This window comes from Temnothorax curvispinosus, unplaced genomic scaffold (genome assembly GCF_003070985.1).
Source record: "Temnothorax curvispinosus isolate PA1 unplaced genomic scaffold, ASM307098v1 QBEX01012938.1, whole genome shotgun sequence".
Lineage (NCBI taxonomy): Eukaryota > Metazoa > Arthropoda > Insecta > Hymenoptera > Formicidae > Temnothorax > Temnothorax curvispinosus.
In genome coordinates, this window is record NW_020222718.1 from 6,607 (window position 1) to 34,424 (window position 27,818).

Here is a 27,818-nt window from a genome sequence, read left to right on the forward strand (position 1 = left end):
TGACGAGAAAGACGGAGTGAGAGAGAGGGAGCGAGAGAGCAGGACAGCGAGATCGTCCGATTGACGGGCTCGACGGATACCGATGCCGGTGGCTGTTGGACCGCGTGGTCTCGCGAGGATGCTCCGTCAGTGATCGCCACTCCGTCCGACAGCGGTGTACATTGTTGTTGTTATTGTCGTTGATCGATATTCTCGCGAGAAGAAGAGAAGGCGCCAAAGAGAGAGAGAGAGAGATAGAGATAGAGAGAAGAAACCCGGCGAGGGGGCGAGCGAGCGAGGGAGAGGCAGGGAGAAGAAACTGTCGCGGCAGGAAGCACCGCGAGAGGTTGGCAACGGTGGTGGTGTGCCCGCTCTGCCGCTGGGGTGGTGGTGGAGGTGGTGGTGGTGGTGGTTCGCCGTGACACAGTGGTGGAACGGAGGCACGAAGGACACGACCGTGAGAGAAGAAAAGAGGGTTGTTATGGGGCGAGAATCCCGTGGCGTGTTGCTGCTCGTCGCGCTGGCCGTGCTGGCAGCCGCGGACGCCTTCTCGACCGACAGTAAGTCCGCATTTTTTTCAGTCACAGTTACGGCGGAGAAACATTTTCGCTCTGGAGCGACAGCGAGCGAAAGGGGCCAGAGGCGCGAGGGGGTGATGGGGAGAGATCGGAGCGGAGGAGGCGGCGAGGGGAAGAGAGCTGGTCCTGAAGAGCCTGGCCCGTATACACCCAGCTGCGTCGCGGTCCTCGGAACAAAACTCGCGATTCGACTCGCGTTCATCTACGAAAGCCTTCTACGACGGTATCGCGACGTATCGACGAATTTTTCAGTTATGACTTCGTTCGCCTTTGCTGCGCTCTGTCCTCCCCCTCCTCCCGCTCCCTCCCACCGAGAGGCGCGTCAATGAGGGGCTCGCGGATTTTAACGTTCGCTCTCTTTTTTTTCTCTTCTGAGGGTGGGTTATTTGTCCACGCGTTATTTGATCAGCGCTGGATATCGGGAGGAGACAATCGATTTATTTACGACCGTAGTCTCGCGTACGTGCTATTATTGACTGTCAACGTCATCGCTACCGTCGTCCGATGTTAATGTGAGACGCGCGTCAGAGATTAATGGCATTGTGACATCGCGTATTATTTCGTAAGAGAAGAGGACAAGATCCTGCGAAGCCTCTGAAACAAAAAAAAAAACATGCCGGCGAGGAGATTCCATGGCGGCCGTTTCTCTCTCACCCCGAGTCTAGCTCCGAAAATTTCCACTCTCGTCGAGAACGCGCCGCAGAGATCGGATACTCTCGTCGTGTATTGAAAACCGAATTTTGAAAATCACATTATTACATCAAATTTGTATCGCGAAAATTAATAATGTTATAGTATCACGTTGAACTCGCGTCCCTGCGATTAATAACGTTAATCTAAATTAGGTTTAGGGTTTAGAGCATTTCCGAGGTGACTCGTGCGTCGCGCATTCGTGCGAGCGAAGCGCGTCGAGATCTTCACGTGTTCCCGTTCCGTTCGCGTCCCGATCGTTCGCAGCATCTCTCCGGACCGCGGGGACGAGCCCCCCGAAAAAGCGCCGCGGCCCGAGACGTTCGATTCAGCTGACGCGAAGTTGCACATTATTATGTAAGACCGATAGACACGACGTCGTCGGCGTCGTCGTCCCGTTTTGTCAACGGTCGCGCACACTCGCTCTTTTCCATTGAGCTATTGTGTACGTTTCTGTTTTTCGCCGAGACGAGATATGTATACATACATACATAGTAGGATGTTAACATGATTGACAGAAAACGGAGTAAAATGATAAGTCATTCAACGCCGCTTTGTTTTGATTTCCGCAATATTTGCAAGGCACGTGATATTCAAAATAAATAATATTTAGTCAACAAGCGCGTTATAGTTCCTGTTTCTTGCACGCGACATGTATGTACATATAAGTGAAAAATCGTCTCGTTACATTTTTAGTTTGATATGTAAAGGATTCCCGATTTTCTGACTTAATTCCGTCATCTGTCCGCAGATTTTTTGAAATTTTTTTCCGACATAATACAGAATTGGAGTTTTACTCGAGTATTTATATTTGCGCTTGTTAAGTATACACATATGTCATACCTCATACCTGATCACATAAATGCAGGTTAAATCAAGATTAGAGCATCCACGATACATCTGAATCTTTTTTCTTTTTACAAAGAGCAAAAGGAAAGGGAGAAAAGAAACTTTTCCCTGCACACATGCTTTTTTTATCTCGTACAGTTGTGAATACTCTGACATTTAAAAAATTAAGACCTGATTAATTCACCCCCTCTTTGAAGTTTAAAATTGTCTGATTGAATGTTTGATTTGAGTAATATTCTTAGGCATTGAAACGAGAGCACGAGCTAATTTTTTGTTCATCATATCGCATACAATATTAAATTCGACTTGATTTGAGTCATTTTTAATTATTCTTATAGATCGCCCCACTGCTCCTACTCAATGTGTCGGTAATTTAACTAAACCAACGGAGTTAAAATAATACTGTTTTGTGTTAATATAATAAATTTCGACACACATAGCAGTTAAAAATAACAAAATGTTATTTAACTCGAGATATTGGTTTAGATTTCATCCTTTGATGTTTAACATGTATATGGAGGGAAATAAAAACGTTAAAATTGTATTGCGAAAAATGAAAATCGAATCTGATAAAGCAAATTTGTTTCTCGATTTCTTTTGATCAAGGCTGTCGATTCGTCGTTTAATTTCTGAAATCGTAGTTTCGAAGAGCCGAGGGAATTGTTTCGACCAAGAAAATTTGTCAACGACAAATTTTGTGCGCTATTTTTCTGTTTGCGTTACGCGAGAGAACGCAGAGTACACTGTAAAAAAATTTTGTAAAATTACAACTATAGTGGATAATTTTGAGACCCACTATAACAGTTGTAATTTTACAAAATTACAGTACGGAAGGAAAAAGTAATTTTGAATTACAATTACACAAATTAAGAATGTGTGGAAATTTACACCTATTATAGTGGGTCTCAAATTACCCACTATAATAGTTGTAAATTTTACAAAAAATTTTTACAGTGTATAACTACCGGACCTATATAACGCGTTCGCAGAATATGTTTGGTACGCACCGCGGACAGAAACGAGACGCGCGCACACTAGTTACAGATATCCATCAGGCGCAATTAGCGTATAATGATTCTTCCGGCAAATCCAGGCGCCACGCAAACAAGCGTAACAGAATAGATCCCGTCGTCGTGGACGTTTATTTGATCGATTCTGACCGCGTACACACAACACACACACACACACACACGTTCAAGTTGCTTCGAAATTTGCGTACGTCTCGATTTCCACCGGTCCATTAACATCGCCCGGTAATTTCACCGAGGAATTCATGAGGTAGCGCAGGTAGCGTAAAGCACACAGCGGAAAATAGCCGGCGCGCACGTTCCACGTGATAAATCCGTGTCGGCGATTCCCGTCGGGAGTTGTTAAGGTGTTTCGCGGATCGATGCGTGGACCGTACGTGAATTCGCAAAAAAAAAAAAAAGAAAAAAGGAAAAACTTCGATCTCAGGATCGTCTGTTATTTCGCTTGGATTGCCACCGTGTACCGTTCGCATTATTTCGGATCCGTTCGTCGGTAATCTTTATACTGATATACTGATGGAGTAACTGATATCTTTATAGGAAACTCTCTCCTGTCGTACGAATCGTTAAATAAATATTTCTCCACACGATGACTACCGCGCAAGGAGAAATTACATTACAGTAAGAATATTATGTCAGATAGTGTTAGAACGTCGGTTAATTGAAATGAAAATTGTAAAATTAGAAATAATAATCGTTTACACGGCCCACGGGTAATCGAATAGCGATACTGCATGTGGTAAAATGCAAAGGTAAAATTGCGTGGTGTCACTGGTGTTATTTGCTCAATGAGCGTAGTAGGCAGAGATAAGTATCTAACTCTATTGTCGTCAACGAGAATTGCAAAGTAACCTTGTCGACCAGTTGATACGCAAATGAGTTACGCGAGAGATTACGTTTGATTTTATTATTGCTGCGTTTATAGCATTGGAACGACGCACGTGTCGCGCGGGGTCGCATCCATAGTCTCGTCTTCTAACGGCGAGTCACTCTAATTATAACTCCGCTACAAATCTTGGCGTTATCTCAATTCGTTTATTTACGAGATCCGCGAAGGTTTCGCAAGCCGAAAGAATGTAAGCGCGACAAGCAATTTGAGCAGTGAGTGAATCGAGCGATCGAGGGTATTCTCTCGAAAATACAGGTTTAATTTTAAAAGCTGAAAAATTACGATTGATTGATCTCCAGTACGCTTAATTTCCGTTTCTTACATTTATTGTTATTTTTTCTTACGTGCTGCTTGTGTTAAGTTTGTTTTGACTACTTGTTGAGTTTTTTCTCAGTGCATTTTTTTCGTTGGTTCTCAGGTAAACTAGCTTGTCCTTTGCGGCAGTTCCGATGTGCCAATGGCAGATGCATACCGATCTCGTGGGTCTGCGACAAAGCGGACGATTGTACTGACAATTCCGACGAAAGCCCGGAGGAATGCAAAAGTAAGTCACGCGCAGAATTATGCGAAAAATACGTCAAATTATATATGCAATATAACGTAACAACGATGACGTCCGGCGCGGTCCGTACGATCGAGCGCAAATTTGCGCAACTCTTTGACGCGTCAAATTCGCATATGAACCGAAACGCAAACATCATTTTACATAACAAATATTAACGTCGCGCAAACGATCGAGCCATTAGTCGTTTCTGCATGGGGTTTCGTGAATTTCTCGTTTACACTTCTATCGCGTTGTATATTTTTCATAATTATACCCCTTTGATCGCGCGAACTTAAGTGAGCGTCACCGAAATCGGAATTTTAGCGAAGTATTTTGCAGAATTGTAGAGGGAATTTTTTAATAATTATTTCGAGACGTGGAGAAGTGGAGACGTGGAAAAGTGATAAATCGTTTGAAATTTTTTAACGACAAACCATAATCACCGACTTGCGCATCGAACGTTTCTTTGCTCCGCGAGTAATGAAATATTTATGAATCGGCGTTATTTGCGACTTCGTTTTACGGTGTCAATATATCGACGAGAGTAATGTTGCGCGCGCTCGCGACATGAAAAATGACGCAGGGAGAAATGATAAGTTGTTTCGGAAGTTTCGCGCTGTGCTACATGCGAAAGTGTGCGTACACGCAAGCGTGTGTACGACCCAGCGCGCGCGCGTGGGTTTGTTAATTAAATGACGATCCGTTGACAAATAAGCCGTCCGCGTGTTTGCCCGCGCGTTCTTCCGCCGTTTTATTGATCTCGAGTAGATGTCTCAGCAGTGGGCTGACCGAACTAATTTTCGCGGCTGCGATTTAAAGCTTTGGCGAACCTCGGCCCGTTCGATCGATCGCACTTGGAGATTTATTTACGAGGCGCCGCGTGTGCGCCAAACAAACCGCATCCCGATCGACGATGCATAATGACGTTTAATAATTATAATAATACGGCGTAACGTCTGCGCGAGTCCGGAGTGTAGCCTCGCGAAGCGCCTCGCGCGAATAATGTTGGTGAATTATAGAATTTTAATCAAAACTTGAATTATGGCTTTCAATTTGCATTTCCGCTTGATTTCGAAACGATTGTCTTCTCTCAGCGCTTATAATCGATTGTTTATGTGCCTCGAGGAGGAAGTTGCGCAAGCGACGCCGTCCGAGAGTCAAGATTCGTCCAAAATTATACGAGTAGATAATTTTATTAGCGCATTCGTTGCACCTGATTTATCTTATCGCCGACGCGTCGTAATGACCTACATATGATACTGCATTCTTACGCGACGGTGTTTTCCCGCAGATAATTACATGTTGCATTTTTTTTATTGTTTTACAATTTATTAGTATTTGAGAACAATATATACGTATATAAATTTACTCAATATTTTCTGAGAAAAAAGTAAGGAGAAACTAAAAAAAATATTAAAACGAAAGAATTACGTTAAAATTACTCTAACGTGAGCTTCATTTTTTTCGATACAGGGTGTAAAATTCATCCCAGACATCCGTTCTCGAGTTTCGTGAATAATCACGTGATTCGTGACTTTCCTGTAATTGCTTCTCTGTGAATCGCGATTAGAAAGTTACTTACTTGTATCTTCGTTGATCTATTATTCTTCGATTATGATCCAAACACCGATCGATTCATTGAGTGAAGTTTACTCGCTTTATGAATCCTGGCCTTATGAATTCTTAGAAATCGTTTGGCTAAATGTTTATTTCAATAATAAACATTTCAATAATAACATTGAATTTTGAGCTTTGGCGTTTTCCCAATTAATCTATGAGTTTGCAGTTTCACGAGGCATATATTAGAACGAGCAGTATCGCTATGCGCAATATGTAATTATTTTCGAGCATTCTATACATAGTATGTCTCTGTATTCTATAGTAGGAGTGATTGGGGAGTGCGTTTCATCGCGATATGATTACAAGTCGATGATAATCAACGAGTTTGCATCGCGAATGTTTGCAACACATTGCATACGGTTGCATAGACATACATACATACCTATAACGGAACAAGAAAATCTGAAGCTTGCAAGGCAGTAATCTCTTGCCTTTCCTCGTACTTCAAGTCCGGCGCCTCGTGACGAAAAGAAAAACAGACGGGAAACAATAATCGCCATAATTTTATAAATATGTGATTATAGACCAGCGAGATGTGCAATTCCGCGAAAATATTACCGTAACATAAAAACTCGCCGTCCTTGCCAGTGCCTTATGCTATGGTTTCTCCAATTAATTACGCGAGAATCGGGCAAGACGCAGCCTCCTGTTAATCTTGCATCAGACAGAATGATCTAATCTGCTCTCCCGTATTAAAGAATAAAGCTATACGACATGTACTTATGTGTGCTAGTCTCATTTGTCCATTAAATCGTTGAGCTATTCGCTCGGAGCTTAGTCCGACAAATCTTGAATGATGAACGAGAAATATCGAAAATATATCTGGCAATGTGTGAAAGACATGACTTTTTTAAAAATATAATTATATATTATACATTATTTTTTTTATAAATAATCTCTATATATCTTTTTTACACTGATAAAGTATATCTAGTAATGCTTGCAAAAGACACGTTTTTTTTCTAAAAAATTATCATATATTGTTATATATTATATAAATTTTTTTAAAAATGATTATTATATATATATATATACCTCGATATAACAAAAAAAATTACATAAATTCTTTTATTCGTTATTTTCAAGAAATATGTTCAAGCAACCTGTATTTAACGCATAAATATTGCGTATACATCATGTCGCGGCATTTTCTCTCCTTTGACTACATTTCTCAAATTAGTTCCATTATACAGTTTTGCACTATACTCTCCTTAACGTAACGTAATTGTACTTTTGTAGAGCATTTAATTTTCCGTGGAAGATTCCCTCGCATTCGTGTAAATTGGTTCCACAGGCTGCGGGAACGCAAATAAACAAGCGGCTAAATAAGTAACTAAATAGACAAACTGCGGCACGATAGCGCAGCGACGTGAAATAATAAGATAGAAAAGGCAAAGGGGAAAAGGAAGACCGCGAGGGAAAAGGAGTGCTATCTAACGAGCGAAAAGGGGCAATAAAAACGAACGAGACCTGCCAAACGAACCAAACCGACATTGTCCTTTGTCGTTTCCCAGAACGTTTCGCAGGGCTTGCACTTTTGCACGCAGATTTCACCGCCTCGCGACTCCACAGTTTCTTCCATTTCTTTTTCTTTTCTTTTTCCCTGGTCCCTCGGCTCCTCGCATGCCGACTGTCATTTCGACCCTGGGATCTCGAATCCCATCCAGTTTTCGTCGATTTTCTCTCGCCTGTCCGAACGTTTCAACCGCGCGCGGCCGATTTCAACAGCTGGTAATCAGCTTCGATTCTCGAGTGCGCCATTTCCTCGAACGATCAAATTTCATCTTTAATTAGGATCGCGAACGAGATTCTTGATTCGAAATTATGAATCTCGATTGCGAGAAACGTATAAGCTGTACTAATGGAGCTGTAGATTTTCATGCGGTATATCAATGTCTTACACACTGGTAGAAGGTTCAAATTGTTCGAGAAATGCTACCGTCGCGTTTCTCATTCGAGGTTTTTTCTAATTCTAGATCGACGAAGGATAATCCTGTAAATGTACGGATGCAGTTAAGCGCGAGATACTTAGATCGTCGATTCATCAATACCATTAATCAGTCTTGACCACCGTGACCTAAGGCACGGTGCAATGCCATCGCTTCGGCGCGGCCGCAAGGTCCAGGCAATGTTGCATCAGCCCCCCCCGAGTCCATTCCTTTTTTCCTGTTTCGTCCTGTGGCTTCTTTTACACTGAACTCTTTCGCCGCCGCCGCCGCCGCCGGATACGCCGTCGTTCTTCCTCCATCAGCCGGCCTCCGTTTATTTAGGGTCGATGCATTTTATTGTAACGCAAGGTCCGCGCCAGTTGCATCAGTCGACGAGACGACGAGGAGAACCGATTCGGCTGGCGACTGCCAACGCACCATATAATTATGGTGAAAGCCAGTCGCGGCATGGTGTGTATAGGCTCTCGCATGATTTGCTCGAGCGTCGACTCGCGCATTGGCGGCCGCATCGATCGCTTCCTTGAGATTTTTCAACGTGAGGATTGGCGAAATTTTATTTGAATAACGGATGAATTACTTGAGCTGGAATTTGTTCGACCGAAACCGTTTTTTCATTGAGACATTCATAAAAACGTAACGCTGATGCGTTTATGTAAGTAACTTGAGAAGATCTGTAAAAATTATAAAAAAGAAAAATACGTTCGCGACTTGCAGACTCCGCCGTGGGAGTCTCCGAACTTCGTGCTATGCTTTCGCATTTAGACATCAATTGGTGCTTAACGATTTCTAACTCAATTGAAATCAATCGGTTGGTCTGCGTCACTGAAAGCAACGCCAACGAAATCTCGCGGACAATCATCGTGGTCATCGTTCAGTGTTGTCCCAAGTGAATCCATTTTTATTGCGTTAACAAATACATTCTGCAAACTTGCAATTGCAAAATAAATCGAAATCGGAAGCTGGTATTAACTGCTTAACGCGCGTTTTTGCTCTTTCGAAATTACCAACAATCGAAATGCCAAAATGCAACGCTCAAATTAATTATTCCTGTGTACAAATTAACATAACGTATAACCGATCGCGGAATTGTAATAAGAGAAGTTTTAGTTTTGAATTTCCAATTTGAACCGAACGTATACATTAAACGACTATGCGATATTCATAGTTATTTCACGAGAAATAAAACATGCAGTGCCATCAATTTCGGAACACATCGCATCTGATTGTCCTCTGTTTTCTGAATGGTATTTTTGTTATTAATTTCGGATTGGTGTTTTTAACGGATAATTCAAGATTAATTAATCTCAATTTAAATGGCCCGTGGGGTGGGGGGAGACTAAGCGAAGAACAGATATATAAAATATGAACTCGAACGATGTAATCGTGATAACGTCCCGGGGTAGTAAATATTGATCGTGACGACGCGTGAAAAGCGATATTCATAAGAAGTATAGCGCACGCATTTCGTGGCGAATGCATAATGCACATAATCGTCGACAGTGCCGAGCATATTATTACCTGGTCTATTTCAGCCTTTCAAGTTGTTGAATGGCTGAACGTTAACGCACGCGTATTTTCTGTCACTCGCAAATCGGTACCGCGCGCAAAGTGACACTCGCGAGAGATATACAACGCGTAGCGCGTTTTAATAAAATTCAAATTTTTTCGATTCTCTTCGGGAAAGGGGATCTCGTGTGAAAAAATTTTATTCCACGTTCTCGATTTACCTTTACATGCATAATAGAATCACCTTTTTGATTGTTTTATTAGCTAACATCGGTATATCCATATGTATTTTCTGCATCATGCTGATTCTGGTTACAAGTCAATATCCACGAAAGACGTATCAATTCTGGAAAAAGATATTCTCAGCGAGAATCTCACGATTTTGAGGCAGACATTTAATTATCAATTGTAATGACATTTTTAGAAGTGTCGATTTTTCCTCTTTTTAAGTAAAGACCTATCCGTTTTTTGTAATGGAATTTGTATCCGTGATGTCGGAGATATTGACTTGTGACAAAGTTATATAAATCTTGTATAATCCATAACTGAGAGGAATTGAGAGGAATTTCGCTTTTGGATTCCAATATTTAAGCAATTTCATCCTCGAAACCTCGAAAGTTAACGTTACATATGTATTTAAGATTACTTTGGAGCTTCGTAACTTCGCTCGAATCTATGCAAATCAATTTAAATCGTCTACTTCATGAATCGAATATGTACTACGATAACGGCAAAACAAAAAGTTTTTATCCCGCACGACGAACAAACGGAATTATTTATTTACAATTTTACTTAAATAAAAGAGGAGAGCGGCAACTCGCGCGCGCTTGCGCGCACGTCGGAGAATGATAAATATCCTCGCATCTACCGTTAATATCTAATATTACCTGCTCGGAAATTCATGGATTATTATGTGACAACAGCTCGCGATATAATAACCATCGCGTAATTTGATACAATAATTACATGACGTTCATTAATTAATCATTTGCGCGTTTAACTCTTGTGAAGCCGTCCGCGAAATACTCCACGTTCTCGCCAGATATAATGCATTTCGGACGCAGCCAATAAAGCCTGTCACGAGAATGATATTGCCTTTATCAATCTTTTGCAATCGTGCAACTTTCAACTTTGTATATCAAAGCCGATGTTATACGCATATCTAGATTCGTTCGGTCTTGGACGAATTACACAAATGCTGCTCAATCTTTTTTTTTTTTTTTTTTACAAGAGGAGTATCGGATGGGACTTTTTCATCAGCGTAATCGATCGGAAAATACTGGCACTGCAAAGCGCCAGACTTCTCTCTCCGCCGTTATATTAAATTTAAACGCCGTGCTGTGTGCGCAGCACGAAATCCAATAAATTAGTTCGCATGAATACATTGGGCAGTCTCGTGACACATAGTTTCAATTAATCCGCTCGTAGCTTCTTGCCACTGGAAAGTATATAGGGTATCCCTCCCTAACTGCTAATACAAACAGCAATGATTCTGCTGTAAAAAAAAAAATAAATTGGAAATAAAAGATAAAATTTTTTTGCAATTTAAAATCAGTTTTAATAGTTTGCAAACTCAATATATTTTTTTTTCTGTTAAACTTTAACAAGAGTTAATTCAATTTTAAATGGCCCTTTATCGTGGTATCGAACTGCTCAAACGTTAGTGATTTCAGCAGCGTTTAAATATAAATAATGTCGTTATATTTATAAAGATATTTCGGTATTGCATCAGTGGTGCATTAAGAATAGGATTCTCGGAAACGGACCGATCGATTCGTGAAGGTAATCGTGAGCGCGCAATGACCGAGATATCGCTGATAGAGGCGTGATCTAGTCGTGGGACGCGGAAAGTCAAGCGCGTGAAAAGGGAATGACGAGACGGCTGCTTTTAAACAAGAGTCGCAATACAAGACAGGATTCTTACGCGGCCAGAAAACTGGTCACGATCCCGTCTCGCGCATATACGTCTTACCTTTTAACGGGCTATACACGACGTGCATATTTCGTACATACGCTTTATATTTTGTAGCATGTTCACGTGCTATTAGTGAGTCGCAAAATTATCTGCATTTTCTCAATTGTTGGCTTCGCACGATCGATATTTTTTTATATGTTGTTAACGGAAAGTTGTGTAGCATCTATCGTCGATGAATTTTTAAATATGTAAACAAAGATAGGTGTGTGTATATATATATATATATATATATATATGTGTGTATATTGTAGAAAAACGACTAACGAACTCAGTCGAGACCTATGGCGTGTATTCATATATACATGTGTACATATATACCGATTGCATATTCTATAAATCTATATTGAATATTGCATTTGATTTTAGCGTATATTGATTATTCCAGTGAACGACGACGATTCATCATTCATTCCGTACCGAAAACTCGAGATGCATATATCTCAGAATATCATGTTTCTGCAAACGAAGTGCTGGTCAGCTCTTCGACAGTCTTTCGACAGTTGTTCGACAAAAACGATGTCATCATTCACTTATTAATCCACGCGAAGTACAATAACCGCATCAAATATTAATGAAAAATTTTTTGACAAATTTTTTTCTTTATTGAAAATACCAAGGTTATCATTATTTTTCAATTATTAATATTAATTCTTTTCCGTTCGATTTTTTGTAACCATATAAATTTTTTTAAATATTACGATTTTGTGATTATTATGTGAATAACATTTTCAAATCTCTTGACACACACTTATTACACATATTTTAAAATTCACGTTTTTAAAAATATTTTTTTTATAATATTAAATATATTTGTATAACATAAAAAATTTAAACACGTTTTAAAACCTATAAATATTATATATTTTTAAAAAGGAATATTTAAATAAATTTGCATTTTTACAATCGAAATAACTCAAACTTGGACCAAATCTATATAAAAATGAATGAAACAGTAAGATTAAATGTATCTTTAATTAAAGCTTAAGTCAAAATTGTATTATAATTAAATTAATTTAAAATTAAAAAAGAGGAGCTTATGTTTCTTTGAAATTTGACTCATAAAAGCTTTATCATCGTTAAGCTAATATCTTAAAAACTATTAATGTCTCCGTATTTTCGTTGAAAGCACCTATATATTTTTATCTTTCAAGAACTTATTTAGTACAAATTATTCAAGCAATCAATGATAAGTTAATTTGTTTCTCATAATGAGCACATAAATTGCATGTGTAACATTCATAATGATATTTAAAAACATATAGGGGAAAGAATATTGATTTATTCGCGATCATTACTGTTACGCATTCATCGCGGAAACGCAAATTTTTTAGATAAGATATCCTATGTACAAGCGTCGATATTTCGCACTTAATCAATTATACATGCTTCGGTCTCGAATTATCGTCTCGATAGCTTTCTGAAGTCCGGCCGCCGGCGCTATCTTCCGCTGTGCTACTTTTCGTATTTTTTGTGCCAATATCTGACCGCATCGATGCTTCAGTTACTTTCGTGTTATCATTATGCTGCCACGAATGATGCGTTCCAAGAACTTGATAAATGACGATAATGTTCGTCTACGTACCGCTTCTTTTGTACGTTTACGTACGGATTTATCTAATCCTTTGACAATACGTATTAACAGCAAGTAGCAAAAGAAGCGAGAGGGATTTAATCGAGAATAACGTGCACGTTTTTACGTCGATAAACATAGCCGTATAAATTTGCGAGGAATGCCTGAAAAATTATTTGAAAAGATATAGAGGATAGTTGTTCCCCGGCGATTTTTATGCATATAACTCTCTCGTAGTATGCGTATAATATTTCAAGTATCATACGGACAAGATAATAAACACACATTACTTAACGCTTTATATTTAAAAAAGAATAATAGTTTCTACAAAATAGTAAACGTAAAAGAATGTTACTCGGCGAGGGAAAAGCCGCAGGCTAAAATGTAATACATATTTAATAGTTTTAAAAAGCATGTTAAAGCCTGTTAATGAATCGATGTAGTTTTTAAATCGTATTAAAGCAAACCTAGCGTACAACGGTAAACAAAAGGATATGCCGCGCGCAAATATTTTTCTATCTATTCAATTTTGAAATTTAGAGAATCTATGAATTTTTATTCTGTCAATATCCAGGATTATCGTGTTACCCATTTAATGTGTATTGAACCGATGACTTAAATGTCATGCGCTACATATTTCATTTTTAACATGTAATTTTATTTTTATTTTGTTGCAACTACTTCACGTGTCAACTCCGTACATTTTTGTCTACCGTTGAAATTATTGTGAATTCACACATATAAAAACACTTTATTGTGTAAAAGGCGATGTTATAAAATGTTCAAATTTATAATCCGTGAAAAAGTAAAGTTTGTCTATAGTGTCTATACACACCTACCCACGTACACGCACACAATGCTTTTTAAAATAAAGTGTTTTTATATATACGGCAGAAAGTTTGTCAGAAATCTACTTATCGTATGATAAAATATCCAAATCGGTTACGGTATTTATAATTGAAAAGTATTACGTCTTTATTTCGTATATTGATATGTAGAAACTAATATTTCTTCTTCGACACTAATCCTTGTGTATATGTTTAATCATGTGTGCGTGATTTAGAAAAACGTGAGAAACGCACTGGATTCGCAACGAGGATCAGCGGTAGGGCTTTGATTCGCTTCTCTCCTTCTGCCACACCGCGGAACACTTGCGTGCGCGTGTACGTGTGTGCATGCCAAAGCCCATATATAGGCGCCCCTTTGGCGGGCTGCGGCCTTACAGAATCCGCGGCTACCACCGTGAGTGCATCGTTGCGCCAGGTGTGCGTCCCGGTGCTCGCATTTTACCGCTTTCGTCGTCGCGCGTGAAAGCTAAAACTGCGAAGTCGCTCGACGTCCGAGAGAGTTCCTCCTCTCTGCTCCGATGATCCAGAAGTATCGGGAACGGGATTAAGAAAAGAAAAAAGAAAAAAGAAATTTACACAACAGTGTTGCGTACTTGTCGGATGACATACGTCAGTGAGATTTCATCAGCAAACGCCAGTGATAGGCTCGGGCCGGACGTCGCGTCGTGCGGGAGCCTCGTTCGAAGATCGTTCGGCGCGCTATAATGATCGCGCGTATAAAAATTAATTGATCTTTGATTGAAACGCCGAGAGAGGTTTCCTCGTAACGCGTAGTGCGTCTCGGGCGGTCTCGCGCCGTGCAGTTCGCACGCACGCACGTTTGGACGACAGACCCAGGAGGGTTGCTCCAGTTTGCTCCTCTCTCGCGATCATGCAGCTCGGCGGCATGAGTCGGACGCGGCCCTCGGATCGCGTTTCCCGGTGCACGTGCATCCTGTTGCTGCTCGCGTGCTGCGCGACTGTCCCTTCGGCCGGTGCCGGTGCCGTCGCTCATTCCCACATGAACATTTCAGACACCCAGGAATGCAAGGACACGGAGTTCAAGTGCAGTAACGGCAGATGCATACCCAATATATGGCATTGCGACGGCGATCGAGATTGCCCGGACGGCACTGACGAGGACCCCGCTGTCTGCAGTAAGTTACAATTTCTTATATAATGCATGCAACGCGCGTATAAATATTCCGACGTTGGATCGCTATAATTTCTGTCGAGAGAGATACGGACCCGGAGGGAAAAATGCTGATTTTTGCTTCCTAAAGATCTAAAACGAGGCGGGAGAAAGATTGAAGATAACATTTAAACCCCGGTTTAGTCTTGCCCGCTTAATTTTTTTCAAAACTATTGACCATTTCTGTAAATGCAGATTAACTTTAACCCCGGTTTAACTTGCTTCTTATCTTTTCCTAGTTTAATTTTTTCCAAGAATTAGAAAAAGTTTAAAAGCAAGTTAAATCGAGATTAAAGTTAATCTACATTGATAGAAATGGACATTAATCACATTTGGTTGAAAAATATTAACAAGATATCGAGATATCACAAGATATAATACTAACATAGGTACAGAAGCTACGCATAAAATTTGATTCATGCACGAACGGAAGTTTTGACTTCAATATTAATTTCTTATTTATTCAAAGGATTAATATATAAGGAAAATTAAATAGAGAATTTTTGAAAGTTTATGGAAGTAATTATATATGAAAGCTCGAGGTTCTATATACATATTTGTTTTATGATTTTGAGAAATATTAAAATCTGTCGAAATATTAAAATGTTAAAATGACTCGCTTTTGTGATTGCACAGTAGCGATTGTTCCGAATGCGGAAAGTTTCATAAAAATTAAATTAAAAGTTAATTACCGGCATATTTAACAGCCAATTCAATCGCAGATTAAATATTTGCCGAGGTAAGGTAAACGCGAAATTAATATCCCTCCGCTACTGCCAATAAAATATATCTATTAGCATTTACCGCTTTGAGAGAGACGCCTTGTATACTTACATATATATATACGGAATGCGAAATTTGTAATTTATACGTCTCTATGTAGTGTAATCTATTAATTACCTCTTGTAAAACGCTTTATGAGTTTCACTTCATAAAAGCAGGGCGCTGCACTTCGTAAAAGCAGAAACGTTTAAGAGATCTTTGCATATTTCATAATAGAAAAATTATATACGCGCTATTCAATCGAATTTTTTTTTCTTTCATTAAGATATAACTTTTTGAATACTGGCAGAGCCTAAAAGTCGGCTAACTTTCTTGCGAACAAAGTTTATTGCATTGTCATGTAAAATAATTGAATGAATATTTAACCGAATATATAGTGCATCCCGGCTGTAAAAGGTCCCGGTATGTGAAAGTGCAACTTTGGAGACCGGTTTTTCATGCAGGTGAAGCGTACTGACATACAGGGTGTCCCTCGCTAACGAGGTTATTTCCTATTTTGAGGGTACTCGATTCTAGTACTCCAGATTCCAGTATTATCGTGCGATTGCTGTCTGATGAAATCCTGCGTGGATGTTAAGACGCATATTAATTTTTTTTTTTTATTAGAATTGTAAATCGCCTGATATACTACAATTGGCCGTCATATATTTGCATATCTCCACCCTCGGTGTTATTATACGTATATCACGAGGCGGAAGGGCAGTAGTGATATTAATCGATTAGTTTAATCGTATCCCATCGATCCTTGAAGGTCGCAACGGCGATCATAATTACATAGTGGAATGCACGTTTAATATTAATTAGTGCATACTGACGCAAAGCCCTTTTGACCGATATAATTACGTGTGCATTTAATCATTTCAATTATGATGTAAATTGCGCTGCAGATCATTAAAAATTCTCTTAAATTATAAACTAGGGAAACGCGATCGAGCTTTATCGTTGATGCACATTGCAATTTTAGTTTGAAAAAAAACGAAGGAGCTCTATAATCCTTCTGAGAAACTAACAATTATCGTTCCGTATCGTTCTCTCGGAACCGTATATGCGTCGAGCGATTTTTCATTATTATTTTCTACTATTTTACAAACGGACTACGTAATGAACTATTTTATCTCGCGTAAATTTCATGCTTTACATTTTAATTAACGGGCATTCCAAGTGAATAGCATAACTGCATTCTTTGGATAATTTTAAATGGAATTTATTGTTTGACAGAATTTTTATCTATAAAGTTACAAAAATTATATAATGTCGAGAATTGGAAGGATGCGATTAATGATGGATCTCTTTATTATTTTTTATTCAAAATTGGCCAAAGAATCTAGGAGGTGTCTTCAATAAGGAGAGCATCCTGTATATTATTACGTTCCACGATGTTCGCGCAGCATTATGTCATAAAATGAGAAATTACTTGAATGCTAGCACGTTCAGTTACATACGAAACGTGATCGCAGGCGTATAGGCTCTTTTATTCGAACTTGAAATTGAAAACAATGGCGCGCTAAAGATATCGAATGTCAAAGGTTAACGATTGTTTCGTTTGTCTGCATAATCGGGCATTATACATGATAGTATCGAAACATCTATACTTTGCTTTTGACGTTCAATACTTATAGCGCCGACATTTCGTCTCTCGCACGAAAGAAAGTATTGATTTATTGATGTATTGATTTATAGACAAACTAAAAAAGCTTGCTTTGGACACTTCTGTGTCTGAAGCATTAATTCTGTAAATCGCATTAAATTTCTGAATAGAATTACATTTAGAAGTCCGTTTATATTTTTAAATATATTTTTGTGCATATTTTGTATTTTAATATTATATTTTGTATATATTTTATATACGCGTGTATTATGATTTCCATCCATTAAAAATGTTTCTTTTTCTGTATCATATAACACATAACATTATAATTATGGAATTTTATTAAAATATGAATTAAATAAAAAACAAACATATTCATATTCTTCATGAAATTTAACAGTATTAAGACGCAAAACTTAAGTCTCCTAAGTTGCACAAGATCAGATGTATTTTTTAGACGACTTTTAGATGTCCGTCAAAAATTTTTATTCGAGAAATTATATTGCCGATGTCGGCAGCATCAACTAAAAGTATATGATTTCGCAAGATTATGTCCTAAAGAGATGGTTAATCGAAAATATTGAACTGAAAAAAAGGATCGACACCGTGCAGCGAAAGAGAGTTTGAATGCAGTCCGGGCGAGTGCATTCCAAAGACGTGGCTGTTCGATCATCAGACAGATTGCTCCAACGATCTGGACGAGAAGAACTGTCACAGTAAGTCGCGCGGATGAGCGTTTTAGCGTAGGTGTTACCGGAAAGCAGCCAAGGAGGGACGAGATCAGCCGGAAAGCTACGGAACAAATGGCAAAGCGCAAATCGCAGAATCTCAGATTGCATCCTCTCGTGCTCTCGATACGTTCTATCGCTTGACATGAGGAAGTTGGGTTCCGTTAATTGCATGTATCGAAACGGGAAATGATAAATAACTTGTTGATATAGAATAATTTTAGGAAATTGGTGAAGTGATAACAAAGCATATAACAATAATTCATCGGTGAAATCAATGACAAAATCAATGCAATTTTTATGACGAGTAATAGTTACATTTTTTTTACATTTATCTGAATAACTAATTAATCAAAATTTTCAATATTTTTATAGGACGTTGTTTTTATGCATGCCATTTAATTATCTAAAACTTTAAATGATAATTTTTAATGATCTAATCTAATGATAATAGAATGTAAACTTTCAAGAAATAAAATAATGAATTAACAAGTGAGCGCAGCTGCGAAATAATTAAACAGATCGGCTTTAAATCGGTAGAGCACTTTCTTACATTGGTTTTTTTTTTAGATCGAGGAAGTATCTGAACTTTATAAACGAACCCTAATTTTCTCGGGGTTAGCCAGGGAGTCGGGAGATTAGGTCTTCAATTTATGTGACAGATGGAATTTCATTGTTTCAAGCTTTTACACACACTTTAGAATTTATCTGTGCATTCGATACGAGGATGCAATCTATCTTTCGAAACCAAATCGCGACCGAACGTCGTTCGCCGTTGTCCATTTTGTCGGGACTCGCGCCCCGCGTCGTATATATTCTCGTGCGAATCCGGTACAATGCAATTGTCATGTCTTGTAGGGACCAAGACCTGTACGCCGGAACAATTCACATGCCATTCGGGAAATGGCGAGTGCGTGGCATTAACATGGATGTGCGACGACAACCCCGACTGTTCGGACGGTTCAGACGAGGCTGAGTGCAGTAAGCTTCTGCACGTGGGCTACTTTTTCCATACGCTTGCACACTTTGTTCTCTCTATTATTTTTCTATCTGTATTTTCTATCTTATCGTGTATTGCACGTTACGTCTCGAGGGTGAACAGCCGAGGTTACATATTATCTTTATTCTATTAGTTTTCGCACCCACGCATGCAGCTCTTTAAAATACATTGTGTATCTTTGTGACGTTGAACAATCTAGTTCGTGACTTTTTTTTTTAGAAAAGATATTTTAATCGTCCAAGATATTTTTGTACAGAGCTTTAATTGTGCACATCTATCTACTCTTCAAGATGCAAGCATATGTTATATGTTATATGTTTGAGACACTGTGGATAAGAGTTATAATTATATATATTAAATATATAACTATCTATATAATATTATTGACGAAAGACAGACGTAGACGAACATATATGTATATCCTATCCGAAGTAAATTGTTTTTGATCGAAAACAATTATAATATTGTTAGTTTGGCGATTGAGTATTTCCTTGGGACAAGCTAAAATGGATTTTGATTGGTGAAGGTTGCTTGTGTAAGGGTGCCTGTAATGATTCTATGACATGACTCTGTAAAGAAAAAAATGTACATATAATAGTAAAATGTAGTTGCTTTAAGGTGCGCTTTAAATGAACACATTTTACAAACCATTTGCACATCTTACGTCGCATCTTTATGTTTTACAAACGGATTTTGCACGAATTAAGAGTTATTTATACTTTTATTAGCCGCGATTATTATTACGTTTATTCGATGCGGTGTTCCTGAAATGCGCTGATTTTCGTCAACTTTTCTTTCCTTGCTACTTTGCCGGCCGATAGCGTTAAGATCCACAAGAATTGATAGTGGGTAGAAAGTCGCGCGAAAAATTTATTAGAAATTTCATATCGAGGAATCTCTTTTAATGCATTCTTAACGAATTCACGCATACGATAACCTCGTATCATTTTTCCTTTTATCTATAGTTATTATATAAATCGGCATAAAAGCGACTTTATCCAAATGAAAAAAGATCAAGTCGGAAATGGATTACCCACGATCCAATTGCTGTGCTACTATAATTAATTTGATCTTTTATTTTCTTCGTGTATCTTTGGCGTCACCTGTAAGTATTTTATTACACTTATTATCTCTTGTTTCCCTCAGTCGGAGAATTTCCGATCGTAATACTTAAGAGTGCAACTTAATACGTATAGCTTTTTTTTCGTTAGGTGTTAGATAATGTTGTGTCGCAGATACCGCTTGCTGGAGGAGGAGATAATTATTACCGCTTAAAAAGTTACGAGTGACTGCCGGGAATTTCAAATTTTTCCGGAACTTGTCTCTTCGAAAGCGCAAGCAGTCGCGATTACGGAATACATAACAGTGTAATAAAAGAAAAGAAGCTTTTTTTTACATAAAATTATTTAATTATCATGTTTCTTCCTAGAGCGGTATTTGCGCACGAGTCGTTACGTTAAAGCCGCACGTTTTTGTTGGTCTTATCGTGACGTCTTATCATGAAGTCTTCGTGCTCTTGTCTAAATTGTGTAATATGTCGATATGTGAAAGCCGTGACATTTATCTGTCAGTCAGTATTCTATTTTTCTACATTACAGATTGTGACTTGTGACGTGTAACTGTTCCCAATATGTCTACATAATATATTCAGGAATTTTTATATATTTCTAAAAAATAATACTATTTACATTTCAGCATAAGTGAAACATAATTTACATTTTATCATAAATGCATAAATATTATTATAAAATACACTGCACAGCATTACATATTAGAAGATAAATGAAATGTAGTTTCTTTCCTTTGTGCGCTTTTTTTTAGGCACAAAGATTATTGCAGTGGAGTAAGGTACATTTACACAGAATAGATTAAATGTAATGCTTACATTAATAAGCATTGTCAAATTAAAAAAATTATTAATTATATAATTAATAATTATATATCATAAAAGGAAATAAGAAGAAATCAATAAAGGATAATAACGCGCAAATAAAAACATCTTGAATGTATAATCTTCTTTTATAAAAAATTCATAGCTGCTGCGAAATTAGACGTACGTTATCGTGAAAGGTTATCGGATCAGCTGATATTACTACGCTTTGAGTTTAGTTTGCAGCGTAATACAGTTTATCGAGAAATAGAGAGAGAATCATGAAGCCATATCGGAGTTCTAGGTGCTCATATTGGGAGCAGTTATAATACAAGATCGCATCGCTTAACAATTATTGTCATAATTTTTGTTTTCTAATTACTATAGATATTATAGCACCTGCTGTTTATTTTTTTTTTGCTAAAAATTTTGGCTTTTTTAATTACTTATTGCAATATTTTCTTCACGGATTATACGTGATAGCACAATTATATATGTGACTTAGAAAAAAGTTCTGCTATTTTAAATATTTGCATTAATAGATTAATAATCTTAGTCGGGAATTATTTTAAAAAGCTTTACATCCCTGTACCGATCAGATGTCAACCCCTGTTGAAATGTCAAAGTCGCTACGCGAGAATTTCTATTGCAAGTAAATAAAACATTCCACTTCTCTCACATGAGAAATCTTTTGCCTCAGACGACACTTGCCGGTCGGACGAGTTTACCTGCGCGAACAAGCACTGTATCCAACAGCTGTGGGTCTGCGACAACGACAACGATTGCGGGGACAACAGCGATGAGAAAGGTTGCGGGCCGGTAACGTGTCATCCTGGCACTGATTTTGCGTGTTCCGAGAATTATTGCATAACGTCGCGATGGAGATGCGACGGCGACTACGATTGTCCCGATCGATCCGACGAAATAGGATGCAAGGTACCTCGTCTTCATACTGATCCCGTCGGAGTATCGGATGGTTGAAGTGATTTGCGAGATTGTTAAGAGTAAAGAAACTCGAGAGAGAAAAAATGCAATACGATTTATGTAAATATCGTATTGCACGTAAATCTGATGTTTCTTTGGAATTCACTCTCTTAGGATATCCACGGGAAGAAGACGAGCCACTGTGACAAGGAGTTCGATTGCGACGATGGTGTTACTTGCATCCATCAGACTTGGGTATGCGACGGCGAAAAGGACTGTCCTAATGGTGCGGACGAATCCCCACAGAGATGCCACAATGTGACTTGCAGACCCGATCAATTTCAATGCGAAGATCGACGTTCTTGCATCTCGGGTATGCAATATTTAAAGATACAACATTTCCATAGTAAACTGCTTGTAATTATTATTACGTTAAACATAAAATTACAATAAAATACGACAAATTGGTGAAAAATGTTTTCGTTTCACGGGATAATGGCATAATTCAAGTGTGAACAGACTGCAAAATTATATTCAGCCTTAATATTACCAAGATATTGAATTCCAAAAATTAATAAGTTAATCCAAGATGTATATGATTTTTTATATCATTATTTACATAAAGAATCTGTCGTTTTACATAGTCGCGCGAATCGCTCTATAATGCTTCGGATTTTCAACGATTCGTATGTTTAGGTCATCTATACTGCAACGGTAAAGCCGAATGTGCCGACGGAAGCGACGAGAAGAATTGCACGAGCAAAATCATAAGCTGCGATCCGCGAATTCAGTTCCAGTGCAGCGAGGGCTCGTGCATTCCTTTGGAAAACGTTTGCAACAAAAATCCAGATTGCATCGGGTGGGAGGATGAGAGCGCCGAGCTCTGCGGCGTGAACGAGTGTGCAAAAAACAACGGTGGATGCTCGCAGATTTGCGTCGATTTGCCTATTGGTTATCGATGCGATTGCCGTGCAGGCTATAGGCTCATCGACAACCGCACATGCGATGGTATGACCAGAGTTCTTGTTTTGCCAAATGTTAACATATTATTTTTTTAAGTTTCTGGTCTCTCACCGCAACCGTACATTAGATTAGTTCCGCATTGGAGAGATTATTTTATCTTTCAGATATTGATGAATGCTTGGAACCGGGCAGCTGTTCTCAGTTTTGCCAAAATGAAAAGGGTAGCTTCAAATGCAGCTGCGCCACCGGTTATCTTAAAGATCCGCGGAATTTAACACGTTGTAAAGCCGCGGAGGGTCACGCAAGTCTGTTATTTGCCCGTCGACATGATATCCGGAAAGTAGCTCTAGACCGTCAAGAGATGACCGCTATCGTTAATAATACTAAAATGGCAACGGCTTTGGACTTTGTTTTTCGCACTGGAATGATTTTCTGGAGCGACATTAGTGAAAAGAAAATTTACAAGTATGTCATAATTTTCTTATAGCTAGAAAGTCTCTATTATTAAGTTTCATATTGAGAGATATATTGACCGAATGATATGTTCAGAGCTCCAATAGATGAAGGAAATGAGCGCACAGTCGTTATCGAAAACGATTTCACCACATCAGATGGATTGGCAGTTGATTGGATTTACAGTCATATTTATTGGACAGACTCTGGGAAAGATACCATCGAATTGGCCAATTTCGAAGGAAATATGAGGAAGACTTTGATACGAGATCGCATTCAGGAACCTAGAGCAATAGCACTGAATCCATTGGAGGGTTGGATGTTTTGGACAGACTGGAGCGACGAGGCTCGTATTGAACGAGCCGGCATGGACGGCACTCATCGATCGGTAGGAAACGGAAATTATAATGTTAATTAAAAAGTAGTATTAATATTATCGAAGAATATGTTACTTGAACGTCACAAAACTTAAGGTGTCTCTAGAAATCAATTTCAAAGGAACAATTATGTATGAGTCATTAATAAAACATATTAAATGTGTTTTTCAAGCAATTTGCCTTGATTTCTAACAAGAGTCTATTACAGGTGATTGTCGGTAATGATGTCAAGTGGCCTAATGGCTTAACTTTAGACTTGATTGGCAAGAGAGTATATTGGGTAGACGCAAAACTAAACATCATAGGTTCCTGTAATTACGACGGTACGGGCAGACGAACGGTTTTGTACTCTCCCGATAGCCTTAGGCATCCCTTCAGTATAACGACTTTTGAGGATTACGTGTACTGGACCGATTGGGATAAGGAAACGATCTTTAAAGCTAACAAATTCACCGGCAAGGAAGTAGAACCCGTAACGTCGATCAGAACGCTTCAGCATCCGATGGTAGTCCATGTATATCATCCTTACAGACAGCCTGATGGAATGAATCAATGTCAGGCTGTCAATGGACATTGCAGCCATCTGTGTTTGCCCGCGCCTAAAATCAACTCTAGATCACCACTATTGTCGTGCGCCTGTCCTGACGGCTTACGGTTATTACCCGATGGATTGATGTGCGTGGAAAATGGTGAGTCAGTCATGGGGAAAGATATCGTGATTGATGAATGACCTTCCACCACTGAGCTACTATGCTATTTTCAACTGCTTCGTCATAGTAGCCCTTTGTCGTAGTAAACATGCCAATTATTTTCTAACTCTTTTCTATAATTCTGTAATCGTATTTTTAGCATAACGTAGTGTTTTCAAATTATATTAAAAGTAATTTCTTAATTATTGGTAATAGACGTCATACATTACGAATTACAAAATATTTCTCTAAATGAACAAATTAGTTAATTAATAGGCAGTCACGGAAAGTTATTCGTCAATTTATTATAAATATGTTATAGATCTGCAGTATAGTACATTATGAGAATGAAATCTAAATTCCAGATAGTATTGCATGTCGTTGGTGCATTATAATTTATTAATGCTTATTATGCAAGAAAGATGTTCAAAATGTCATTTTTTTCTTTAAATTCCTACAAATCTTTTGTAGTCGGCTAGTTAGTTATTACGCTTGTATGCAGATGTGCGCATATAATTATTAACATCGATATCTCATAAACAGTCGTTGCACAATAACAAATCATCTGTGGCATGATCACTGTTATATAAATTCATAAATAAAACAGTATGATGAAAACGTGCAAGTGCTTGGACATGAAAAAATTATTGCAAACAAAGCGTATATTTTTAGTGCATAAAGTTGATCATTTAGGACTTTAATAAAAAATTTTATAAATTTTTTTTATTAATGTCCTACAGTTGCTTGAAGACATTATGAGGTCATTATTTACATTGTTTCATTTATTTGCATTCGTGTTGCATGTATTTGGGATATTCCAGTTACTACGACCATAGCACCGTCCACGCAAGCACCCATGATGCCGTTCCAGAGGCTCAAGCCTCTGAATGTTACAACAACTGCCAGTAAGTTTGGTTGGATGATATTTTTTCAATACACGCGGATCTTTCTGGGTTATATTAAGCGTTTATCTAATTATATTATCACACATAATTAATTAATCATTTAAACATTTATTAATTCAGGGTGATATATTCTTGGGATACATTTTATACTGGGCTTCATAAAAATCACTAATTAAACTACTAATTATTAAAAAATATATTGATAACTCTATTATTTAAGAGTGAAATATTGAATGCTGAATTAAAAACAATTTTTTTTCCTTTTTAAGAAAATGGAAAGTGGAAATTTTGTTATATTAAGTTGTATACGTTAAATCTATATCAAAATTCTTTATTTTTAGTATGTAGTATCTGATACAAGATATTTCAGATATATGTATATTGTATATATTAGATGCTCTATCTCTCTCTATATATATATAGATTAAATCAATTTGTGACTAATTTAAAGTCAATTTTTCCTGAACAAATACATCAGAAAATTGATTTGCTAGTTAAACAAATTTCCGGTAACTAAATTTTATTCTCTCTTTATTTAATTTAAATAAATCCCTTTCTAAAAAAGGCGTATTAACTAAATATCGAACGTATCAAAATGTTGAAGCCTTTTTTCCATGGTGCTGATTGGCTTAATAAATTTGTTATTTGAGTTACAAATATATGTCAAATTGTAAAAAAATAGAAAATTTAAATTTTTTAATAATTTTTCTCTACGTTTTTATTAAAGAAAAATTGACTTTATGTTTATCAGAAGATCCATGAATAACAAGTTATTTGCTAAATCTAAGAATTTAACAATCTATATATTGAATTAATATTTATTGTTATTTGTTAACAAATTTGATTGATTAAAACTAATTATTTAATTATTTATTTAAAAGATACCCTTTACAATTTATTTTGTAATCTTTTAGGATATAAAATTGTAGATATGATTAGATATATTAAGTGTTACTTTGCATTATACGAATGTGCCCTATGCATGCATTTTTCTTAAAAATGTGCAATTTACTTGATAGCACAGTTAGTGTTTTCTAGATTTAGATTTTTAGTCTGTTCTTATAATTACAACCATTGTATATGACTACAGAAATGAATTTATTAAGTTCTTACTAATTATTTGTATTAACTCTGCTATAGTAATGAATGTGCTGGAATGAGAAAAGATTTTTGGAATCTCTTTACATCAAACATCAACCATACCAATTTATGTTTTGGAATTTTAATATCAAATATGATATTTATAGATCCACTATCCTCAGCAGATGCAGATGGAAAGAGAAATTTAGCAACTGAATCAACAGATCCTGGTTTAGTCGCCGGCATCGTAATAGGCGTAGTGACCTTAGGACTGTTATTACTCGCACTGGTTGCAGTACTGTGCTACAGGCATTATCTTCATCGTAATGTTACTAGCATGAACTTCGATAATCCCGTCTACAGAAAGACTACTGAAGATCAATTTAGTCTTGAGAAAAATAGATTCCCGCTTCCTGCAGCTACAGTTGGAGAGGAGGTAAAAATAATCATTAACTATAATTATTTTAAATTAATTTTTACTTAAAAGATTTTAACAGATAATTTTTATGGATTATGGGAAAAATTATAAATATATTTTTGACGGATAAAATAAAATTTCAGAATATTTTTTTATGTGAAAAGTTTTACCATATTATTTGTTTCAGGCTCAAGAACCATTGACAAGTCCTGGAACAAATGATTATGTTTAAGGCTCAGTCTGTCAATATAAAGGGTTTAAACAGGCTACTGAAGTACTATATCGACCAAGTGATAAAACCATGTAAAGAAAGATGAGGTATTTGCGTTGAAAGAGCCTGTCCAAACGCATCATGCCTGCGCTCGCTCGCAAGCCTGCCAACCAACTGTGATTATGTTAATTTCTTTTGTATCTATTTCTTTACAAACTTTAGCACTTTGTCACTCAAATATATGTATATTATGCGCGCAACATTTAGATTTGCTCTAGGACGTAAAGGGAGAAATATCTCAAGAAACTTGCCAAATAACCGATCTTATCTTCATGTAGCCAAATAGTTTGCTAAGGTCTTAAGATTCCTACTTAACAGTTTTCCTATTAAGTAACATAATTTGTAATATAATACTTTTTAGATCGATTTAGCATGGCCTGGCGCATGTGGCGTATGATTTTACATACGCTATGTATATTAAGAATATTAACTTGTTATTGTTTAATTATTTATTCAGAGATATGCAATGGACATTTTTTGGGTAGAATTTCTGCGTAAGATATTACTTTTTTTAGTAATAATATCTTGCACAAGTCATATGTAAATAATGCGAAAAATCTCAATCGTGTATTA

At 37.5% G+C, this 27,818-nt stretch overlaps 1 protein-coding gene across 6 annotated transcripts; it reads left to right on the top strand.

Annotated features, from left to right (window-relative positions):
- The first annotated feature begins 134 nt into the window (after positions 1–134).
- Positions 135–27,818, top strand: LOC112462920 (very low-density lipoprotein receptor-like). 6 transcript variants are annotated; one of them, XM_025029009.1, is made up of 14 exons: positions 362–539; positions 4,432–4,557; positions 15,039–15,161; positions 18,164–18,283; positions 19,154–19,276; positions 21,866–22,101; positions 22,264–22,462; positions 22,786–23,097; positions 23,217–23,517; positions 23,602–23,893; positions 24,091–24,571; positions 25,393–25,476; positions 26,724–26,992; positions 27,162–27,818. In XM_025029009.1, the coding sequence occupies exons 1-14, from the start codon at positions 461–463 to the stop codon at positions 27,204–27,206; spliced, it is 2,790 nt and encodes a 929-aa protein (XP_024884777.1). In that variant the 5' UTR covers positions 362–460; the 3' UTR covers positions 27,207–27,818. The 6 variants fall into 6 exon arrangements, with proteins under 6 accessions (XP_024884776.1, XP_024884775.1, XP_024884777.1 ...); XM_025029008.1 differs by lacking the exon at positions 18,164–18,283 and having other exon boundaries at positions 135–539; XM_025029004.1 differs by lacking the exon at positions 19,154–19,276.